Here is a 25024-nt window from a genome sequence, read left to right as displayed (position 1 = left end):
AAAGCATTTGTGTTGTATTACATTTAATTCTCAGAGAGTATAAATCTTGGTAAATATTTATGAATTAATGCAAGTTTAAAAGATAACAAAAGCAGTAATAAGTGTGCAGAGGTCATTCATCAGAGGGATCTCGGAACAATGTGAGATCTTACATACCACAGAGCTTGTTTATGAGCAGCAAGGTGAGTTCAGTATGAAGTTTAGATTATCTTCCTCAGGATGGCTGGTAACTGGACCCCTGAGGCCCCGCCCCTTCCCCAAAGGCCCCACCCCTGTGCTGCCTCTCCCCCCAAGGCCATACGTCCTTCAGTTTAGTGTCTTCTATATTTTTGGGGGGTAAGGAATTAATGTTCCCTTGTCACCAGTGTGGTCACCTCCAAAAGTGTTTTTTTAGTGCATATATTCAACTATATTGTGATAGCTCCAAAGGCCCTACGCAGGATCATGACCCCATTATGATAGGTGCCGTAAGAACAGATAGGAAGATAGAATATGCCATTGAAGCAGGTTATGCTAGATTTTTACTGCTGGGGACTGGCAATAGTATAGTGAGACATGGGGGAAAGGTAAAAATATGAATTTTCACTGGTTGAAATTAATTTTTTCTTCTCTAGACACTACATATCACTAATTTTCCTCCTGAATGATTGACTGCAGGAGTTTCATGCTATCTTTTTCACCAAGGTATTGTTTGTTTCCCTAGGACGATATTCCTGATTTTTGTCAAAATCCTGTTGAATTTAGCTGTGCTCATAGGGCCTCCCTGCACCTGTCATACAAGGGATTGTTGGAGGAAAGAGTCACGCTGCCTAGGCCTTTGGCATTTCACCAGCAGAAGAGGAAAGGAGAGTAGACAATAAAGCCACGGAATGTATTTCAACCCTTAGTCCAGTGCACAAGTTGTGAAATGGCTTCACTCCCCCTCTGGAATGTGCGGAGGAGGATTCTTCCCTTTTGGAGCTCGCCTGGGGCTCAATTACTGGCCCCTAAGCAAAGGCTGTAAGAAGCAGATTTTAGTAAACTTCCAAAGTAGTTATACATTGCAACTCAAAAGAGAGGGTACAGTTACTTTAAAAACAATTCCATAGGGCTCCATGTTTTATTCTTTGCCAGTGATACTGAATCAGTTGTGCTCGTTTACAGGTGAAACAATGGTGGTTGGTTTGTTTCTCTCTCCTCCCCTTTACTGATGGCCTTGCAGAAATTCACCATGCACTGTGAGAATAAAGCAAGATTCATTCCATCATGTGCATCTTCACTATGAATAAAGTTTCTACAGGCCAGATTAGGCCCTCAGTTACATCTATGTGATACTGCTGGATTCAGGTGTAGGGTTGCCACCCATCTGTGTTTTAAACCGGACAGTCCATTTTTTGGCTTCTGTGTCCAGGTACCATTTAGGATTGCCAGGTGCCAGGTTTTCGAAGGGAAAGTCCAGTAAAAAAGGGGACCTTGCAACCCTAAATGGCACCCAAACCAAAAGTCAGGCTACTGCTACTGCAGGGTCATTGGAGGTGCCAAGTCATTAACCCGCACCAGCCCCGGCTCAGTCGGCGCCACCTCCTGCCTGCAGATAGGCTCCTTGAGATGATCCAGAAAGCAATGGGGGAAGGTGGGGAGAGGAGTGACTGATGGGGGTGGAGTCTTGGGGGAAGAGGTGGAGTCTTGGGGGAAGAGGTGGAGAAGGGGTGGGACCTTGGGGGAAGAAGCAGAAAAAGGGCAGGGCCTTGGGGGAGGAGGTGGGAAAGGGGTGGAGCCTTGGGAGAAAGGGGCAGGGCCTCAGGGGTCCGGTTACAAGCCATTAGAAAATTGGCAATCCTATTCAGGTGTAACTGGTTGAAACTAAGTAAAGAATTATTTTGGTAATGCACAAACTAGAATAGAGCCCTCTGTTCATTCAGTCATAGATAGATATATTGGCTTTGCAGGGGTACCAAGAATAAAGAGCAGTCATTAAAGTGAGTAGATAGGATTCTGAGTTTGGAGTTAGCTGTAATGATTTCTAAATTTATATCTTGACCTGGTATTGTGGTGTTTATTGTATGCATATATCGAATTAATTCAATAGCTGGGCTGTCAGGAAATCCCCCCAGAAAGGCAAAGCGGGGTTCCTGATATACCCTTCACAGCAAACACTTGAGACTGGCAAGAGCTGTTCACATTGGTGCCCTGGTTTGACCCCTTGCTAGGCCTGCCAACCGTGTCTCCCTCGGAGTTACTCAGTCTTCAGGGGGAGGAGGAGTTCAAAGCATCCTGAAACGGTTAAGATGAGACATAGACAAATTTTGGGGGAGACTAAGACCCATCTCCCCAAAGGTTAGGAGTCTGGGGCAAGGTAAGCAGTGGGATAAGACAGGCCTTTTGCTGTTTTTAAAAGCCTTATTCTCTTACGTATGCTTTGTTCCTGTCATTAGATAAACAATACTTTTGTTTTAAGAAGGGTGTTTTGAGTCATTGTAATCTACTGGTTGCAGATTCCTGAAGGGAAGGACCAGACTCACTCAGACTTGCTGGGCAAACACAGTCAGCACACAGGATACTGTAGCCCAGCACCTGGTCTAAAAGTGGAAGAATTGCATGGTTCCACCTCAAAGAGAGGTAAAAGTCATGGGGCCTGATACCTGTGGGGCTGCAGTCTGGGAAACTAGAGAGGGGACAGAGGTGCAGCGAGTCCAGGGGTGGGCAAACTACAGCCTGCGGGCCAGATGTGGCCCGCTAGCCATTTTAATTCAGCCCTCGAGCTTCCGTTGGGGAGTGAGGTCTGGGGCTTGCTCTGCTCCAGCTGGGGAGCAGAGTCTGGGGCTGCTCCACGCGGCTCCCAGTGGCATGTCTCCCCTACAGTTCCTACGCATAGGGGCAGCCAGGGGATTCTGCACACTGGCCCCGGCCCAGGCGCCACCCCTGCAGCTCCCATTGGCTGGGAACCATGGCCAATGGGAGCTGCAGGGGCAGCACCTACGGATGGGACAGCATGTAGCTGAGCCACCTGGCTGCGCCTCCGCGTAGGAGCTGGAGGGTGGACATGCCGCTGCTTCCGAGAGCCTGCCTGGAGCCTGCACCCCTGAGCTACCCTGCCCCCATGAGCTACCCTGCCCCCGCACCACAACCCCCTGTCCCACGCCTGATCCCCCTCCTGCCCTCCGAATGCCTCAATCCCAGCCCAGAGCACCCTCCTTCACCCCAAACCCCTCATTCCCAGCCCCACCCCAGAACCCACACACCCAGCCAGAGTCCTCAACCCCTCCCACACCCCAACCCCAATTTCATGAGCATTCATGGCCCACCATACAATTTCTATACCATATGTGGCTTTCGGGCTAAAAAGTTTGCCCGCCCCTGAGCTACCCTATAACTCTGACAGACTCTGAATAGAAATATTGAATGGGTCTATTGAGTAAAAAGGTGCTATTTTTATGTAGTCATTTAAGACTTAGGACTCAGAGATGAGTTATGTTCCTGGTTGTCACAGACTTAAGTGACCTTAAGCAACTCAGTTAACATCTTTGTACCTCAATTTCCCCTCTCCAAAATGAGAATAGCAACACTTCCCTACCTCACAAGGTCTTGTAAGCCTTAATTCAGTATTTTAAAGTACTTTTATTCCCTCATGTAGAAGGTTATATACAAGTGCAAAATGTTATTTATTTTATCACTTTTTTTTCCTCAATTTTAAGCCTTGCCCTGTAGGCATCTTTTTTTTATGGCAAAGTTTGGTAATAAAATAACATTTCTGTCATTATTTTGCTGTTGGTATAACACAGATTTCTAATTGCATTTTTTATTTAAATTCACTATAAAGAACCCTTCCAAACCTCTGGGCATTGTCCAATCAATATAAAACTTAAGTGTAAAATAGTTTGTACATTCTTGCAGAGCTTGCTTGTTCAATGCTTTTAAATATATAATGAGTTGCAATGGAGAGACAAGATCTGAAAACTAAAAACTCTATAATCAAATATATTCCTATAAAAGTAAGATTATAGCAAAACTAGGTCAGAGAACAAAATCAAACTTCGGAATCAGGATCACAAAATAGTTGATCCTGATGAGAAGGGATTGTTATCTCTGTAAGTAGTAACTATATGTTTATTCCAACTATCAGGAGACTTATGCATTCCATTACTTTCATGTTGTCTTTAAAAATATCCATGACTTTTTACGCTGGGGAGTTTTGCATGCAGATTGAAAGTGGGTGAGTGAATGGATGCATGAATATTCTTGAGGAACAGTTGCACAAACTTTGTTCAGAACCTTAAGAAAATACACCGTGAATTGCACGGAAGGCTAGTAGGGAGCAGGGAATTGGCAGCTACCCAAAGGACCAGATTGGTGAGCTTGTAGTAGAAACCATTTAGTAGCTGGGGGTGTGGCTTAGCCCCAGAGTTTCCTAGCAACAACTCTGAGCTGCTCACACAACCAGAGCATGCTCAGACCAAGAGACAGTCCATGAGTCACAGACAGGAGGAGATGTTCTAGTCCAGAAGCACATCTTTGACTGAAATCTTTATCTGACTTTTCATGACCAGGGCTACCATAGGTCCATCATGGCTTTTTTCTCAAGCGATACCATGACAAACCTGCACCAGTCATGATTGACCAAGGAGTAGCCCTGGGTTTCTCGAGCGGCTTAGTTCCCCAATGTTTGTAGCTTCAGAACAACTTTGCACTTTTTTCCTCTCTCACACATGTATGACAATATGGGTTGTCTGAGAGGAGGGGTACAATCCGAGCCTTGTTGAAGCCAGTGGGAGTTTTGCAACTGACCTGAAATGTGTTAGGATCTTATTTGAGGGTCCTTTGCCTCCTTTTTATGTGTTTGTTAGATATGGCCATTTATAATATATATCTACAATGAGTAATGCTTTATTCTGTAAACTGTTAATATTGTCTTTGCAGGTCTTCCTACACATAAATAACTCTAGGTTTATTGTAGTGGGGGAAAGTGTTATTTTCTATCAGTTCTACAAACATGACTGTTGGTCTGAAATGTGGACTAACTCACATGGCAGAAGAAAGGAAAATTGCACACTAGCAGCTGTCTTTGAACTCAAGCTTTGAAGCTCCATCAAAATGTATCCCTTATTAATGGGGTTGACACATGTGCTTGCTCAGGAAGTGAGTTTGATGTTTCCTCTTAGGAAATATTTGCACATGGATCTTGTCTTCATTTTGGTTCTCTCTTCTCCTCCATCAGTGATTCAGCATAAGAATGTCAATATGCATCTGTACAGTTGGATTACTTGACATGATGTGTCTAGCACTGCAAAAATAAAAGGTCAGCACTAATTTCAGTACCTTAAGTTTTTAGGATGGATTTTTGACATGAAGGAATTCAACATACTGTACCTAAAGCCAAATGAAAATTATTAGGAGGGAAAATTTGTTGGTGGAACAGAGACATATCCTTGACCCCAGTGAAATCCATTGTACTAAAGGGACTCTTTTGGGGGGGAAATATTAACACATATTTATAAAAATATGGTCTGACAGTCTCTCCTAAACTGGAACTGTTGACACATTTCTGAGCTCCCAGGCATTATTCATGGCTAAAATTCTACTCTAAGCCTCTCTCCAAAGCCTAGAAAAAAACAGCTCAGTGCTGAAAACCCATTGTAGATTGGTTGCAACAAAATCCACACAAACCTCAATGTACAGGCAGTGTGTAGAATTGCAACACAGCTCCTCTGTGCTCTCTCTGTAGCCATTCTTACAGCTCACCTCTTATAGTCCCTTCACCTTGCGTAACCATTCCCACTCCCAAAGTGGAAGACACAACTTTGCACTTTGGGAGAATTTCATCCAAGGAAAACAGCATTCAGTATCATAACAGCAAATTCAGTTCTAGAACCATTTGCACCAGTGTTATAAAATGTGGTTTGTATGGGTTTGTTTAAAAAGTCCATAACCGGCATCATCTTTTTCTTTTAGCTGTAACATACACATTTGTATGAATGTTAATAAATATGTGCCAGAGAATATTATGATGGCTACATACTGGTTAAAAAGGAAACTTTCTGGATATACAGTCTAGACTCTAGAAGTTTCCTTGAGGTGGAAAGAAACCAGTTGAAGCATTCTGGATACGTGCTTGGAGTGTCAGCACAGGAAGTGAGGTTGTGGGCTTGACTACGAAGTACAATAGTGTCTTGTGTCTCCAATTCTCAAAACAGAGATTAGGGTACAGAGAAATTCAGTTCATGGTTTTATGTATAGAAATGGCTATTATTAACAATTCAGCATTATTTTAGTTTGATAATGTAGCACTTCACTTAATTGTAGGCTCTTTACTGTTCGTTTAAGTCTGGTTCAATTTTTTTCTCTTTCTGTACTTGTATAGCCCATACTAGTATTTATTTTCTGTAACTATGTTATGGGGGAGACTTTCAAAAGTGGTCTATGCATTTATGAGTGTAAGTCCAGTTGCCCGTCCATGGGACTTGAGCTCCTCAGGCACTTTTGAAAATACTCTTTCCCTCGCCCCTCCCCTCCCCTCCCCTCCATCTTGTTATCTGTTTTCTCCACCTTGTGGAGATTATTTATAACCACATAATGTACTAAAGGGGTGGATAAGAGCTAATATCACCACCTTCAAAGCATGCTCCACAGTATTTGTAAGGGGTATCAATGGAAACTAGATGCCTTTGCCCTGAAAAATTGAAATGCTCTTTAAGAAAAGGGAAATACGGTGGAAGTGAACATCTAATTAATTTTAACCTGTATTGAAAGGATCCATCAAATTACATTGTGTAGCCAACTAATCAGTGAGGAATCAGTGATTGTCACAATTATATTTGAAAATGGAGAGCTTTCGCTTGATATTTTTGATGGGGAGCGAGTATTTTCATAAAGAGGAGACCTAAATAAATATTTTTGCATGCATGTTATGGGTTGTACCTAATTCTGAGGTTAATCTGTGTAGCTCTTTATGTATCATCTTATACAGCTTTAAGATGCAGAAGATTTTTAATATAAAATTTGAGAATTTTCTAGTTATAGAAGTACGTTGTCTACTGGGAACACAAATTGCACTTCTGCAGCCCATATATGTATTACCTGACAATTACTTGTGTTTCCAGAAGTAGAATATTGCCATTATTGCATCTATGCTTTTTTCTTGTTCATATTTTTATTAATAAACCAAAGTTATAAAATGAACTAAAACCAATTTGAACTTTGGCATCTTACAGATTCTACAGTTTTATTCAAACTGCCTATTATACATAGGAACCATATAAAAAGAGGCGATATAATAATGTAGTATTTCTTATTTTAGTTAGAGCTAGGTATGATGTTATAACTTGAAATGCATAATAAGATTTAAGAAATTAAAATATAAAACTATATTTCATTATCCATCCTCACTTATACGATTTATTCCACACCATAACAATGATTATATAGCAACTACTATTTTGTAAAGAGTGCCATACTTATCTATTACAGTATCTTGTTATACCAGGTCATGGCTCCATGATTAAAATTCCAGTTAGTATTCCAGTATAAAGTGTCTGGGTTTGGGTTTGGCCTGAAAGTTGCCAGGTTTACGTTAAAAAAAACAGAATTTTTTCCCCCCCAAATCTGAAGAAAATGGGTCAATCACTTGAGTTGCACATGTAATGTTTAAAATAACATAACTAAAAATTTAAACTAGTGTCAAATTTTCATTGGCCCTTCAGGAAAGAGGGTGAGGGGAAGGTGATGACTCTGTACAGTCATTAGGATTCAAAGGTGAGCAGGAGCCAGGGTGTCGCAACAGTGGAAGGTCAGATCTGACCTATATAAGAAAAAGAACAGTTATGGACAAATTAGTTTTGACCTACAATTCTGAGAGTTTGTTATCCTTATCTAAAATTATGATGACGAGGAAGAACATAACATATCCTGGAACTTTTGTTCTGAAAATTGGATGTGCAAACATGTTTTTAGTCTGTGTTCAGCTTTGCTCTGGTTGGTTTAAAAATACTGTTGGGGAAACCCTGAATTCCCACAGAGCGTTTAAAACCCAGGATAACCTGTAAGATGGGTCTTTGTCATATTTTAGTCGGTTTTGTTTTGCTTGCTTTGTTTCTGTGTTGATTTTCATTGTTTTCTGTTTTTAGTTTATACAGTAGAATCTCAGAGTTACAAACACCTTGGGAATGGAGGTTGTCCATAACTATGAAATGTTCATAACTCCGAACAAAAAGTTATAGCTGTTCTTTCAAAAGTTTACAACTGAACATTGACTTAATACAGCTTTGAAACTATAATATGCAGAAGAAAAATGCTGCTTTCCATTTTTTTTACTAGTTTACGTTTAACACAGTATTGTATTGTATTTGCGTTTGTTTTTTGTCTCTTCTGCTGTCTGATTGTGTACTTCCAGTTCCAAATGAAGTGTGTGGTTGACTGGTGAGTTCGTAACTCTGGTGTTCTTAATTCTGAGGTTCTACTGTAGGAGCAAAAACTATTGGTCATGATGTTACTTGGGTGTAACAATATACCCTTAGGCAATCCTAGCTCTAGTCTTTGCTCATTTAATGGCATCTCTGCAGTTTCTTGCAACCAGGAGCCAGGAAAAAACTGTTCAACAGTTGGACCTTGGCTGTGATCCAGCCCTCCAACCTGACCCAAATGAACCAGGTTCTCTTCCTGCCAAGGAAAGAAGCCACAGTTTTGGCCCGAAGAAGACAAGAATTGTTATCCACTTATCACCTGGCAAGAGAAAGGAGAACTTATTTTATATTTTCCCCTCATCTCCTTTCTTATCCTTTACCTCTGTATCCATTTTGTCAAAATTTGGTTGAGGAAGTTGACTTGGCAAAGGAACAACTGTGAGTAAGTGAAAATGTTTTAGTTAGTTGCCAGCTAAGTAACTCTTTTCCTAAATGACAGAAATACTTAACGCGAAGCTGTTTTCTATAAGCTGAATTTTTCCCTTATGTGTAAGTTAATAAAGAAAGGCTTATTATGTGGTTAATAGGGATCTAAAGCCTATGGCATGAGAGAAACCCCAGGCATTTTAGGACATACTAAGAATGGTGTGCACCAAGCAACACCTAATCTGTAAGCCAAGGCAGAGCATCCAAGTACCCAGGTGAATGCCACATGATAATATGTGATGTGGGAAAATTGGCACCATAAAGAGCTCATAAGCTTCCCAGGATAGGGTGTGGTAGGGTAGAATCAGGTACCTTACGGATAGAGCTGGTTGAAGATTTTCCAACCGACCAGTTTTCTGTCAGAAAATGCTGATTCAATTAAGTCAAAACATTCTACACGGTTACCAGCCCAGAAATTTTAGAAAATTCCATTTAGGTTCTTCTGAAACTGAATGTTTCAAAATTTCAATCCCGTGGAAAATTTTGCATTTCTGATTTTGTTCCAATTTAGAATGAAAATTCTTTCAGAAATGCAAAATTTTCCATGGGATGAAAATTCAGTTCCTGCCCAACTATCTTCCCTATCTGGGAAATCCTAAAGTCTGAACTGGCCTTATATTAGATTTAAAAAACCGACACACACATGCTTGCTCAGAAATTAACTTTGATATTCTGATGATATCTAGAGGCCTCAACCAGATTGGTACTCGTGATATGCACTGTACAACCATGATAAATGACAGTCCTTGCCTCTGAGAATTTACAATCTGAAAGCCAGTACATATAAGCAGCCTGTGTATGTCCCCATAAGAGGTGAATGAACTGCAGTGTGGTCTGTTAGTTACATATTGCAGTTCAGTGAGGATTTGTGAAGCTTTGTAGCTAAAGGTTGGAAATGTAGGTGATGTATGCTGGATGGTTGTAAGAGGATTTCTGGTTCATGATTAGACTCATTGGAAGGGGTAGAGTTAAAGTTGGGGGCGGGGGAGGGATAGCTCAGTGATTAAACCCAGGATTGTGAGTTCAATCCTTGAGGGGGCTACTCAGGGATCTAGGGCAAAATCAGTACTTGGTCCTGCAAGTGAGGGCAGGGGGCTGGACTCAATGACTTTTCAGGGTCCCTTCCAGTTCTATGAGATAGGTTTTTTCAATCTACAATGAAATATTTTATACTTGTACATTTTAAGATTATATGAAGTGTGAAGATGTGTGAATATTTATATTTGTTTGCATCTAAATGCTTAGGTTTTTCTTTTTCCAACAGCATTGCTTGGTATATTTTAACTAATACCAAAGTAACAGCATTAACTAAAAATTAGCTCTTGTCCTTTAATCTGTATACTTCAAAATAGCTTCTCTTCATACTTAAAGGTTTAGTACTTATCAATATTAAGTATTAATCATCTGAAAAAGAAGTATATAATCTTTGTCTTAACTTCATAACATTAGTGTTCTCAGAACACTAGCTTGGGACTCCATGGGTTCCATTAGGCATCCTTAATCACAATGGAGTAGTTCTTATGAATAAGAATAGTCTACTGAATCCTTTAAAAGATACAAAAATGGCAATGTACTGTCAGGGGCGGCTCTACAAATTTGGCCGCCCCAAGCAGTCATGCCGGGGAGGCGCCCCTGAGCCGCGGGAGCAGCGGACCTCCCGCGGGCATGACTGCGGAGGGTCCGCTGGTCGCTCGGCTGGACCTCCCGGAGCTGCGGGCGGTTCGCTGGTCCGGCGGCTCCGGTTGAGCTGCCGCAGTCATGCCTGCGGGAGGTCCAGCCGAGCCGCGGGAGCAGCGAACCGTCCGCAGTCATGCCTGAGGGAGGTCCACTGGAGCCGCCGGCCGAGCGTCCCCTCCGCAGTCATGCCTGCGGCAGGTCCGCTGCTCCCGGGGCTCCGGTGGACCTCCCGCAGGCATGACTGCGGCAGGTCCGCCGGCCCAGCCTGCCGCCCCCCCGGGAAAGGGCCGCCCCAGGCGGGTGCTTGCCCCGCTGGGCTCTGGAGCCGGCCCTGTGTACTGTACATGGCTGTTCGCCTTTTCATTCTCATAAATTTTGTTTGCACAAAAGCTGTGGTTTATTTTTCAGTCTCGTATGCTTCCATAAATAATTTCCCTGATATATTTTTGACAGAAAGATTACCTTTTTACGAAGAAAACATTGTAAATGTTGTCAATATAGCTTTGAAACACTGGACATACAATAGCAACATGAACCATTAAACACTGATACAGAAACATCTTTTAGTTTGTGTACATTAATTGCAAGGGGTTTGAAAAAGTATTTGTTAGAATGTATGTTCTGAGAATGTAAGTCTTATGAATATTACAGCTCTTTCCTGGCATCTTGTCTTTCATATTTATATGTAACTTTGCTGATATTTTGAAGAACTGTTCATTTTCACAGCTGCAAGGAAACTTTGAAGCTTACAGAATTTTAATCAGATATATGCCGTAAGAGGTTTTGTGTGTGTTTTTAAAGCAATTTTTAAGGTTAGTTATATTTAATTATTTTGTTCCCACAGTAGTTTCAGGATTTTGTTTCACTTTACTTTTTTTTCTTTTACCTCTTTTACAGAATGGGTTGCTTGTGTTAGGTCCAACTTCCTGGTTTTGTGTTACCTGCATGATGTGAAGAATGTTCTACAACTTCATGATCTAGCCACTGGCACACATCTCAAGACTTTTCCTTTGGAAGTCGGCAGCATTGTGGGATATAGTGGCCGAAAAAAGGACACACAAATATTTTATCAGTTTATGTCCTTTTTATCTCCAGGTAAGGTTGTTTATTTCCTCAGGTGTTACCCCTTTTACAGGGGACCTGCCCAATGGATCTTTAATTTAGGAGGTACTGTACACATAATGAGACTGAATTTTGGTTTGCTCTTTAGAGACCTAGAAAAAGGTGCTTTCCCCTAAACAGTGTTTAGTTGTTTGGACTGTGGATTTAAAATATATTAATGGAGAAGACTCTTAGATCTCTTGGATCTACAGTGAGTTAAAACGTTGGAGATCTGGGTTCAGAAATGACTGAATATTACAAAGAGTTCTATGGAAGATTGCAACTTCTTGCTCATTCTGTCCTCCTAAAGAAGGAAATTAGTGTTGCTTTCATAGCACCAATTAGAGGCTGTACGAATGTGCTTTGAGCAGAGCTGCACAATCATGGAAAAGTGGGCTAGATAATACCTTTTGGCTTATTCTGGAAGTGGGGTACTAAGCTTTGAAGTCTAGCCTTCTCCATAGTGACTGCCCCATTCAGCCATCAATAATTTTTTAACAGGTATCGTAGATCATCTGTGCTAAATGTAGGGAAATGTTAAGGTGTGTTTCTTTCAAGAGCAAATCTGAAAGGGCCTGCTCGATAGTTAAATTCAAGTGAAAGCTTATGGACTGATGTTTTTTTCCCCAAAAGGTATCAAGCACTCACAACTTCCATCAAAATGTTCATCATCTCTGAAAATTAGGTCATTCGTGCAACTCAGAAAATGAACAGTTTGATGCTAAAGGAAGGGTGTGCTTTCCCACCATACATAAAAGAGCAAGCAACATTTATCTGCTTTGTACGGTCCATGACGTGCTACTGACCCAAACTTCTTTCTTCTGAATAACAAAATATCAAGTAATTGGATCTGGAGAAACTGTTAAAATTCATCATTTTGCATTTATCCCAGTTTCTGCTCTGCAGTTCTTGTTGAAGTAATACATTGGAGCACCCAGTGACATTCTGATTGTCTCTCACTAGTGGCAGTTTACAGTTGGACACACAGAACTTATTCCAAAAACAGTTTGTGTGTGACAGGCCCTACGCTCCACCGCTACGGAGACCCTCCAGTCACTGTCTAGAGTCCTGGCTTTCAGAGGTATTGAGCACACATAACTCTGATTGACTGAAAAGGGAGCTATGGGTGCTCAGTAAACCAGGCCCTATGCAAACTAATTAATCTAACAGTGTCCACAGAGTGATATAAACACATCATGCAGCCACACACATTCTGTTGTTACTGAGTTTTCTTGATTACCCAAAAGTCAAGCAGAAGTTAATCCCTGGATTAGTAAAATAGGTGGAAGGAGGAGAACCAAGGTCCCTAGAAAAATACTGATGCATTCTAAAGGCAAACTTACTGGCTAAAAACTGATCATGGAGGTCTTAGCTTCCAAACTTAAACTATATTTTTTCTGTAAGTGGTCCTTGCTATATATTCCAAATTTTAACCATGAAGTATAACTTTCACCCAGACAATGCATGTGCTACAATAGAAGAAAATGTGCAAGCAGTTGTTTGGGAGGGGATGGTGTTCATTAGCCTGGGAGGAAGTCATGCATTGGCCTTTTCATTTTAAAAAAAACCCTGAAATATCTGGGACGGAGCATGGCTTGTTTGGATAGGATTACTGTCTAAGTGGGCTTCTCCCACTCCTCATACCCTGAAAAGTACCCTTTTCATTTTGTCATCCAAACTCTCCCTACATTTTACACTAGAGTAAGAAAATTAATCTACAAAACATAAAATATTTTCTTAAAATAAGTTTGTTTTTTTCCCTCAGTTTCAAGCATAAAAAGAGAGGCAGGGAAGACTATATAGCCAGATTGGAACTGATCTGAATATATGCTCTCAACATGAGTGGCGGTGTTGGGAATGTTGATAATTGAGTGTGGAGCCAGAAAGGAAAAACCCCACCAGCTTCAACCAGAAAGATCATGCAAGTAAAATCTCGAGTTACCTCAACAGACTGCAGAAACAAGGCTGTGCATAAAGGTTTAGCTATGTAAACTAAATAATTGCTGGATAAGATGCGGAAGAATGATGAGTGCAGAATGGGATGGCTCATCCTGAGTGTTAATAAAAGCAAAAGTCCCAAAAGGCCTGTAAGCTTCTTTCAAGCAAAACCATGTGTCCAGTTATTTCTGCAAGAGGCCGGAGTTACCTTGTGAAATAAACAGCCCTTTTGTCCCAATGTATAATGAAAGGGTTCAGAGTAGGTGCAAAATTGTTCATAGTAATAGCCGGAGAGACTAGGAGAGAAATATGGCTAGTTTGGGGTTTTGTAAGCAAATTATATAATTTAAGGGAGGGGGTAGATTTCTTGCTGCTTTTCCTTTTCTGAGCTCCCTGCTGTTTAAATGGTCCCTGCTTTTTTACTACTTCTACTACATGTTAATACAGTACGATGTTTAGGGCAGGAGGAGCAACTTGGGTTAAAAAATAGTTAGATTTTCTTACTGCTTCTTAAATCATAGGTTTCTGTCCTTTAATCAGCTGATATAATTGAGTCTTGTATTTTTCCTCTTTGCTGATAGGTAAGGAGATCTGGTACTGAATGTTTGTTACATACAAACTCACTTTGTATTAATGTACCGTGCTGAGAGCAGCCAAGGGAATCTGCAAGCTGGCTCTGTGCATCTTAGTTTTGGCAATGTTGTCAAGTCAGTCAGTATACAGATAGACGGGCAATTTGGGCTGACCTTACTTTTGTTCCATTTACTGGCTCTCTACCACAGTTGCACTCTCAGCCTCTGCTGTTTATACTCTGACACTGAGTGTTTCTCTCAGTGGTGATGGTATTGTACCTATTAGAGAGGAGAAATCATTAAAAAAAAAAAAAAAAGTGGTAAGTTTTGGTACTTCCATACAATCCAGTAAACAGAATCTAAATCTTGTTCTCTCACTCCATCACCCTCACACTGTGTTTTCTTCTTTAATCTTAATTTATCTAAATTTGAAAGGGCAGTGCTCCACTTGATCAGAAAAAGCCCTATCCTAGGTCTGTCACCGATCCTGAATTTTTTTTCCAGATTTTGACAGAATGATCCTCTGTCCTGCAAGCCTATCTTAAGGATATTGACTGCTGGCTGTTGAAATTATGTTTATTTGTATCACACTAGGATTCCCAACCAAGTCTGAGGCCCCATTGTGATAGGAACTGTACAGACGTATGTTAAGACTCTGTCCTGATGAGCATACAGTATGAATAGACAAGACAAAGGGTGAGAGAGAAGAAGCACTATAATCCCAATTTTACATCTGAGGAACAAAGGCACAGAGAGACAAAGTGATTGTCCAAGACCACACAGGAAGTTTGGGAATTGAACCCTGATGGCTTGCATTGCAGTGAATTAAGCACGTGAATAATTTTACTCATATGAGTAATCCCACTGATTTCACTGAACATACTCAAATGAGTAAAATTATTCACGTTTAAGTGTTTGCAGGATCAGGCCCTAAATGTTAGACTACCTGGTAAATCTGTTCAACTACATTGGTATAATCTGTATTAACCCGCCATTTTTCCAAGTAGACTCCTAAATCTTTCCATTATCTGAATTATGTTGGGTTTATCTTTTTTACTAAATGCAAAGCAGCTTAATTTTTTTTCCCTTGTATTTAGTTGGTTGTGGGAATTCTAACTTCAAATGCTTAGTATGGGCAGCGGTAATTGTTCTTTGCATATAGAAAGGCTCTTCATTCTTCAGTGAAGAAGTGCATGTCAATTATTAAGTGTAAGAATGTATCAAGGCTGCTTCTTTACCCTACTGGGTTAACTTTGCCATCGTTACAGTCTTTCATGTTTTTTAATCCAATGTCTTTTTAATGATGCATGTGCACTTAATTGACAAATTTGACCTCTGTTTCAGGTATTATTTATCACTGTGATCTGACGAAAGAAGAACTGGAGCCAAGAGTTTTCCGGGAGGTGACTGTGAAAGGATTTGATCCTTCGGTTTATCAGACAGTTCAGGTAATAACAAAAACATGAATTTTTCTACCTTGTTTTAATCACTTGTGAAGCAGGCTAACAAAAGCTGCATTTAAATGAGAGCAAGATCACTTTCAAGCAACTCCTGTGTAGTTTTCAATATCAGCGGTTTTAGAGTTTTGAGGCAGGACTAATGGGCTTTTTTTGGGTAAGTTTAGTATGTGCCATGCCATGTAACTAAGAGGCAAACACAAGCATGCATCTTCTCGTGTTGTGAATTTTAAAGGTATAGTAGTGTTTTGCATCAGTCTCAGTGATGTAATTGCTTTCCATATACTGTGCAGTTCTTCCACTTTACTTAGTACAGTCATCCATGTAAACTCTTTTGGTCGGGAACTGTTTTGTTTTTATTTGTACAGCACCTAGCACAATGGGGTCCTGGGCATTAATACATTACAAATCATAAATAGGTGTGTACAGTATTTGGATTCTGACAAGCTAATTCCTAAAGCTCCAAAATAAGAATGGCTATTCCAAGCCAGATGGTCCATCTAAACCAGTAACCTGTCTGACTGTGTCCAGTGCCAGATGCTTCAGAGTGACTGAACAGAACAGGGCAGTTATCTAGTGATCCATCCCCTGTTGTCCAGTCCCAGCTTCTGGCATTTTGCGGTTTAGGGACACCCAGAGCATGAGGTTGCATCCCTGACCATCTTGGCTAAAAGCTATTGATGGATCCATCTTCCATTAACTTATCTAGTTCTTTTTTTGAACCCAGTTATTCTTTTGGCCTTCACAACATCCCCTGCCAACAAGTTCCACAGGTTGACTGTGTGTTGTGTGAAGAAGTACTTCCTTATGTTTGTTTTAAACCTGCTGCCTATTAATTCTAGTTCTTGTGTTATATGAAGGAAAACATTTCCTTACTTGCATTCCCCATACCATTCATGATTCTGTAGATCTCTATCATCTCCCCCACCACCCCCCCACATTAGTTATCTCTTTTTTTAAGCTGAACAGTCCAAGTCTTTTTAATCTTTCCTCATGTGGAAGCTGTTCCATACCCCTAATCAGTTTTGTTGCCCTTCTCTGTCCTTTTTCCATACTAATATATCTTTCCTGAGATGGGGTGACCAGAACTGCATGTAATATTCAAGATGTGGGCGTACCATGGATTTATACAGTAGCATTCTTTTCTGTCTTACCTCTTTTTCTTAATCATTGCTAACATTCTGTTAGCTTTTTTGACTGCTGCCACACATTGAGCAGATGTTTTTAGAGAACTATCTGCAATGATTCCAAGATCTCTTTTTGGAATGGTAACAGCTAATTTAGATCCCATTGTTTTGTATGTATAGTCAGGATTATTTTTTCTAATGTGCGTTACTTTTCACTTATCAAAATTAAATTTCATCTGCCATTTTATTGCTCATTCACTAAGTTTTGTGAGATTCCGTTATAACTCTTTGCAGTCAGCTTTGGACTTAACAATTTTAAATAATTTAGTATCATCTGCAAACTTTTCAACGTCACTGTTCATCTCCTTTTCCAGATCATTTATTAATATGTTGAATACCACATGTCTCAGTACAGATCCTTAGTGGAATCCACTATTTATCTCTTTCCACTGTGAAAACTGACCATTTATTCCTACCCTTTGTTTCTCACCTTTTAACAAGTCACTGATCCATGAGAAGACCTTCCCTCTTGTCCTGTGACTGCTTACTTTGCTTAAGAGCCTTTGCTGAGGGACCTGGGAAAATGAGGAAACAGATTGACAAAGTGAGGCGGGTACCCAGAAGTCACCTACTACTGGACAGGCCCAACAAAGAAAATAACAGAACACCATTGGCCATCACGTACAGCCCCCAGCTAAAACCTCTCCAGCACATCATCAACAATCTACAACCTACCCTGGAAAATGATCCCTCACTCTCATAGACCTTGGGAGACAGGCCAATCCTCACTTACAGACAGCCCCCCAACCTGAAGGAAATACTCACCAGCAACTACACACCACACCACAGAAACACTTACCCAGGAACTAATCCCTGTAACAAACCCCATTGCCTACTGTGTCCCCATATCTACTCTAGCAATAACATCATTGGACCCAACCACATCAGCCACACCATCAGGGGCTCATCTGCTAATGTGATATATGCCATCATGTGCCAGCAATGCCCCTCTGCCATGTACATTGGCCAAACTGGACAGTCTCTATGTAAAAGAATAAATGGACACAAATCAGACATCAGGAATGATAACCTACAAAAGCCAGTAGGAGAAAACTTCAGTCTCCCTGGACATTCAATAACAGATGTAAAAGTAACTATCCTTCAACAAAAATCTCCAAAAACAGACTTAAAAAAGAAACTGCAGAAGTACAATTCATTTGCAAACTTTACACCATTAATTTGGGCTTGAATAGGGACTGGGAGTGGCTGGCTCACTACAAAAGCAATTTTCCCTCTCTTGGTATTTCCCTCTCTTGGTTTTCCTTCTCCTCATCAATTATTGGGAGTGGACCACATCCACCCTGACTGAATTGGCCTTGTCAACACTGGTTCTCCACTTGTAAGGTAACTCCCTTCTCTCAATGTGCCAGTATATTTGTCTGTTTCTGTAATTTATGCATCTGAAGAAGTGGGTTTTTTACCCACAAAAGCTTATGCCCAAATAAATCTGTTAGTCTTTAAGGTGCCATCGGACTCCTCGTTGTTTCTCTTACCAGGTTTATTCACCAGGTAGCCTTCAACTGTGTATCTCCAACCAGCAAGCTTTGCTGGGGAGATACGCTTACAATCTGTGGGACTCTCTCAAATTTCAAAGACTCTCTGCCTCAAGAGTCAAGGCAGGAATTCGCTGCCCTCTTGGAGGAGGGTAAGAATGTGGCCAAGACCTCTCTCCAGGTAACTCTCGATGCAGCCAACGCAGCAGCAAGGACAGTAGCCTCTGCTGTCACCATGAGGTGGTGTTCTTGGCTCCAGTCCTCGGGACTTCCTCATGAGGTCCAAGAGTCCATCCAGGACCTCTCCTTTGAAGGCTCCTCACTATTTTTGGAACAGAAAGACACAAGACTTCACAGCCTGAAGGACTCTAGAGTCACCTTCAGGCCATTGGGCCTCTATGCTCTGTCTGCTTCCAGGAAGCACTTTGGGCCCCAACAGCCACCTCATTTCTCGGCGCCCTCTCCGCGACAGAAGCCCTACAAAAGGGAAGGCAGAAGTTATAAATGGCATCAGCCGCTCCCGTCCACCTCAACCTTCTAGCCAGAGTCTGATAGGTACTCTGGCGGGCCCAAGCAGGCCTTTTGAAGGTACACCCAAAGGTGCTATACTAGTTCCCACTTCAGATCCTGCCTGCCCTTTATTTTTTGGACCATCTGTCCCATTTCAGCCAGGCATGGTCCTGCATAACATGGGGCCACTGGGTGCTAAGTACAGTGACAGTTGTCTATATCCTTCAGTTTTTATCCATCCCTCACATACCCCATCCCTGTCCCTCTTTAGGGACCCTTCTCACGAGCAACTCCTTGCCCAGGAGGAGCAATCCCTCTTATGCATCGGGGCTGTGGTGGAGGTTCCTCAAGGCTTGAGAGGGAAGGGGTTGTACTCTCTATATTTCCTAATCCTGAAGGCCAAGGGAGGCCTCTGCCCCATTCTGGATCTACGTTGCCTCAATAGATATCTCAAGGAACTTCTCATAGGAACTAAATATCTCAAGAAACTAGATATTTCAAGGAACTAGATATCTCAAGATAACTCAAGGAGGTTCTGCGTGGTCTCCCTAGCCTCCATCATTCCCTCCCTGGCTTCAGGGGACTGGTATGCTGCCCTTGAGTTAAAGGACGCATACTTTCACATTTCTGTCTTTTGTGACCACAGAAGATTTCCCAGATTTATTGTGAATCAATGCAATTACCAGTTCATCACTCTTCCCTTCAGCCTCTCAGCAGCCTCTTGGGTTTTCACAAAGTGTATGGCGGTAGTAGGAGCCCTTCCTCAGACGGCAAGGCATCCAGGTCTACCTGTACCTCAACGACTTGCTGATCCAAGGTCAATTAGAGACTTATGTGTGGAACAGCATCAGCATGATCTAGACACCTTCCAGGCATTGGGCCTGTTGATAAACGAGGAAAAGTCAGCTCTTGTTCCAGTTCAGAGAATAGAATTTATTGGGGTAGTGTTCAACTTGACCCAGGCTAGAGCCTTCCTTCCGGAGGCCCAATTTCAGACTATATGTCAGACCATGGTTATGGTACACCCAATTATGACTGCCTGAGTTTGCCTCAAGCTGCTGGGGCACATGGCCACATGTACTTACGTGGTTCGGTATGCAAGGCTGCGTCTCAGGCCCTTGAACCCGTGGCTAGTGTCATTTTACTCCCCAAACAGACACTGCTTGGACTCAGTGCTCACTATTCCTACCCTGGTCCTCACCTCTCTGGACTGGTGGAAGGACATGGGGTCAGTAATGATGGGGGTACCCTTTTTTGCCCCTCAGCCATCAGTCTTCCTAGTCTTGGATGCATCAGATGTAGATTGGGGAGCCCATCTTGACTGTCTCAGGACTCAGGGCATATTGGTCAGGGAATTCAGGGCTGTATGTTGAGCTTGCCAAGTGTTCCTCCCTCAGATCTCAGGCAAGGTGGTGCAAGTTCTCACAAACAATACCACAGCCATGTTCTGTATCAACGAACAGGGAGGTGCTTGATCCTCTAACCTGTGTCAGGAGGACATCCATCTGTGGGAATTCTGCGTGAAACATTCCATCCACCTGGAGGCAACAAATCTCCCAGGAGCCCAGAATGAACTGGCAGATCACCTCAGCAGATCCTTTTCCCTTCACCCGGAGGTGGTCCCTTCACCTGGAAATCGCCAGGTTCATTCCTCAAAGGTGGGGGTCTCCCCAGGTAGACCTGTTCGCGACCAAGCAGAACAGGAAGTGCCGTGAGTTTTGCTCACTTTCTGGGCTCCCTGTCTGACACCTTTCTTCTCCCCTGGTCAGGACCCCTGCTTTACGCTTTTCTCCTGATCCCTCTTGTTCACAAGGTCCTCCTGAAAATCAAGCAGGACAAAGCAAGAGTTATTCACATAGCCCCGGTGTGGCCTTTGCATCCCGCTATGTCATCAGCCAACAGGCTCGAGGTGACGCCAGGTTCGGAAGAGCAGTGTTGCAGTCAGCATGTTCATGAACTCTGAGCCCACCTCCTGAGGTACTGCTCGTGAATCACCAAACGTGGACATGAGCAAGCATTCGAAGAAGTGGTTACTAACCTTCCATAACTATTGTTCTTCAAGATGTGTTGCTCAAATCCTTTCCACGACCCACCTTCCTACCTCTCTGTCAGAGTTGTCCAGCAAGAAAGACCTTAGAGAGTGCGTGGCCGGCAGTGCTCCTTATACCTGCGCATGAGCGTCATGGCTCCAGAGGGCACTAGAGCCGGCCTGACAGATACCACTGAGGGAAAAATCTCTGGCAACGATGCACGTGGTGTACACACACCTAACATGGAATGGACATGAACAACATATCTTAAAGAAAAACAGTCGCAGAAGATTAGTAACTGTTTTTTCATCTATGTGCCAGATAATTCTGTTCTTTACTATAGTTTCAACCAGTTTGCCTGGTACTGAAATTAGGCTTGGTGGCCTGTAATTGCCAGGATTGCCTCTGGAGCCTTTTTAAAAAATCAGCGTTCCATTAGCTATCCTCCAGTCATCTGGCACAGATGCTGATTTAAGTGATAGGTTACATAACACAATTTAATATACGCACAAAGCTGTTGCAAATAGCCTCATTCATCTCTTGCTTCCATAGATAGAAAGATAAGCTTTGCAAAGGCCAGTTTGCCAAAGATGCAATCATCGAACATTTATCTCTTGGCTTGAATTCATTAGGGAGGCTACTTCTTCTTTCTCTATTTTATTTTATGTATATATAACAAACTTCAGAGGATATGGAGTTGAAGGAAGAAAACAGCATTCTCTTTGAGAGAGAACATTATTATATAACTAATAATAATAGGAGATATACCTATCTCCTAGAACTGGAAGGGACTTTGAAAGGTCATTGAGTCGAGTCCAGCCCCACCTGCCTTCACTAGCAGGACCAAGGACTGATTTTTTGCCCCAGATCCCTAAGTGGCCCCCTCAAGGATTGAACTTACAACCCTGGGTTTAGCAGGCCAATGCTCAAACCACTGAGCTATCTCTGCCCCCTATCAAGTTCAGTGAGATAACAATAATGGAATTAAAATCCAATATAATAAATATAATTAAAAAGAGGTTTAGAAATAATTACTGTAAATTAGGAATATTGTATTTTACTGGCAAATCAAATGTTTTATATGAGAAACAATTGTGGAATCAAAAGCCACTTTTACATATAAATCAGTTATTTATTAAATTAGGCTAATAATTAAAAATAAATTCCTTAAGAGAGTTCTTCTCATCCAGAAGGATCCCAAGTTTTTTGGTTGTATATAGAAAGGGATTATTTTCCCCACCACTGAGAAGCTGCTATCTTTACATTGCTTTAGTGATGGAACAGTGATTCACTTTCAGCAATGCTCCATGTGTTTTTAAAGCAAGAAAAATAACCATCCATTTTCCCTACAGCTAGAATTTGATTAGCAATGCTGAGTTTAGCTATAACACATCAATTACTACTACAGCATTATAATTCTGATAAGTGCCCTTGGATCCTTAATGACATGGGGTGGGGAAAAGCAGCAGAGAGTCCTGTGGCACCTTATAGACTAACAGACGTATTGGAGCATGAGCTTTCCTGGGTGAACACCCACTTCGTCGGCTTCGTGGGGTGGGGAGACAGTCCTTGGAACCTTGCACACCCCAAATACAGCACCTGTGATAACAGAGTGGTGCCCTTGCGCAGTGGGATATTATGTTTTGCTGACTTGGAAGGTCACAATCCTGAGACACGCATGCCACTTCCTATACCATCCTCTTTGTGTACGCTTCCTTGTATTTGAGATTTGAGGAGACTCCAGCATTAGAGAAGCGAGATTTCATACCTTTGATCTGGCCAGTTTATTGTACATTTAAATCCCAAATTCATTTGAAATTGCTCCTTTAAAATGACACCTATATACTTGAATTGCATTGAGTTCAATCACAGCTTTGCCATAAGCCCTGCGTTAGTGTCAAAGTATTGCTGCAATGACCCTAAAGCTGCCTAAATCACAGTTGTCCACCCAGCCCATCTCTGCTTCTACTCCAGGAAAGGGAGCATGGTGTGTCAGGGCTACCCGAGTTTTGTATGCTCTCCAAGATGGGGGTGGAGCTACACCACTGGGTGTATTGTGGAGCTAAACCAAGGTTCCACCCCATTCCTTGCCTACTCCCCACCCACTTGCATGGGGCGGGGGGAGGGGAAGAGAGTAGATGCTCCACAAAGGTTGCATTCCCCTCCCACAAGGAATCTGCGTGTGTATGTGTGTAAATCTAAATGATAACCTTTTTCCTCCTTTTACTTCTGCACCACTCCAGAGTCCTGGCCACAATTCAGGCAATTGAAAACAATAAACTGAAAATGGATGCAAGAAAAAACATTGTATAAGAACCTCAGTTTCATTGTTGTGATTTATATCAAAATTGCTGAGTGCTGAAAGGGAGAAAACAGAGCTTGCTTTTTTTTTTTTCTTATTGGACCAAGGCAAATTTGATTCTGCTCTGAGGGATGTCCTTTCTTAATAAGATACAGATGAAAGGAATATCCCGTACAAAGCTTTCTACATTTATTCTCTTCCACTTGAATGAACAGAATGAATACACACACATCTGGGGGTTTCCTAGATTTATTTACATAACACATATGAAACTTTCATGAGAGTTGTTCTCTAGTAGTCTCTGAGCAAAAGTATTAGAAATGAATGTTTGTGTGTGTGTGCGTGCGCATGTGTGTGTGTTAACCTAAACTGAAATGGTCAAAGTGCCAAATCTCTGCTCTTTTGGGCACGTTTTCAGCATTGCATGGATTTTTAGTGCAAGACTCTATATGACCTTTAAAAAAAAAAAAATCCCACTGCTAAATCCCCATGCAACATATCAAAAATGTACCTTGTATCCTTTGGCTAAAGTATGTATTAAATAGTGTTGTTAATCTTTAACTAAATAATGTTTCCTGATAGGTGGAAAGGAGTTTTGATTCTCTGGATAATTTCATCATGTGATATTTTACAGGGAGTAGTAGAGAGTAATGGATTTATGAAGAGAAACATTGGCACAATTTTGTTTAACTGAGCAACTTATAAGTAAAATTTATAATAACTCAAATGCTCCTTGAACTAAAGGTCATGAATTTTATCTTTATGAACTTGCCAACTGAGTTCTAATGTGCTTCTTGTTACACCTCATGGTGACACTTAATCATTGATAAACAGGCTGCTGTCCTGTCTCTGAATTAACCTACTTTTATGCTGGCATGCAAGATTGCAGGTGTTGAAATTGTAATCACGAAACAAGTTGTTTGGATCCCTTTGCCATTCTTTTAATATCTTCTAATGTGTTTTAAATAGTTCAAGATTGCAAAAGAGTATATGTGCTTAGCAAGGGTTGTACTTTGTTTAGCTACTGTCTTGTAAAAGAGCTCTGAAATTCATGGTATAACCTAGTTTCATTTAAAAGCAGCTGCCATTTTTTACATTGTATCAGTAAATGGCCAGGTGGAGGGAGAGCAGGATTAATTGTATCCTGTGTCTTTTATAAAACCTATCTTTATAGGAACTAAGTAGCACTATGAGTTATTTAATTGTTCAGCCACCTGAGGAGACCTGGGTTCAAATTATGGGTAGTTAACAAATGAGAATGAGCTTACTGTCATTCCAGTTCTTCACAGAGATTTATCTACACCATACAGGTCGGCATAATCGGTGTCGGTGCTTCAGGGAAGTTTAAAACTAAGAAGATGAATCAGAATTGAGGTTGATTGGCAGAGTTGTCGGAGAAACTTGTGCACAACACCTGCCAACACTATTCCTGGATCTTTCCATTACTATTATTACATTAATTTATTAACATTAAATTTACTCATTAAAATTTTTTAAAACACCCTTATTCAGGGGTGTGCAGAAGGGGGCCCCAGTAATCAGTGTGGGCACAGAACTCCTCCAGCTCCGGGGACACAGTTGGGGAGATCGAGGGAGCTCTTCTGGCCCTGGGGCTGCAGCAGGGGCACAGAAAGTGCCCCTCCAAAAGCAGTCAAATTTGTATTCCTGCCTATGCCCCTGGCCACCTTGGTTGGTGTCCTGTGGATGTCCTTATCTTTTTAGATCTGCCTAGCAAAATATGAGCTTCAGTTATAATTTTTTAAAGTGGATGTGAAGAAGGACTTATTGTTATTTCTTGTCTTTTCCTTAGCACAGATGAATGGTTCCCTGGTGTTTAGAGAGAACTTTCAATGGCTCTGTCATCTCAGCTAAGATGTAACACCCTCAGTATAACAG

At 41.6% G+C, this 25024-nt stretch overlaps 1 protein-coding gene across 1 annotated transcript in view; it reads left to right on the top strand.

Annotated features, from left to right (window-relative positions):
• The window catches only part of LOC123366132 (prolyl endopeptidase), a 167110-nt gene that overhangs the window by 95799 nt on the left and 46287 nt on the right, over nt 1–25024 (top strand). Inside the window, exons 9-10 of the mRNA XM_045009267.1 lie at nt 11436–11633; nt 15494–15597. Coding sequence (XP_044865202.1) covers nt 11436–11633; nt 15494–15597 — 302 coding nt within the window. The remainder of the gene's footprint in view (nt 1–11435; nt 11634–15493; nt 15598–25024) is intronic.

The sequence above is a fragment of the Mauremys mutica genome, chromosome 3, assembly GCF_020497125.1.
Source record: "Mauremys mutica isolate MM-2020 ecotype Southern chromosome 3, ASM2049712v1, whole genome shotgun sequence".
Classification (NCBI taxonomy): domain Eukaryota; kingdom Metazoa; phylum Chordata; order Testudines; family Geoemydidae; genus Mauremys; species Mauremys mutica.
Note: the sequence above shows the minus strand (reverse complement) of the source record. Positions and strands in the feature narration are given on the sequence as shown.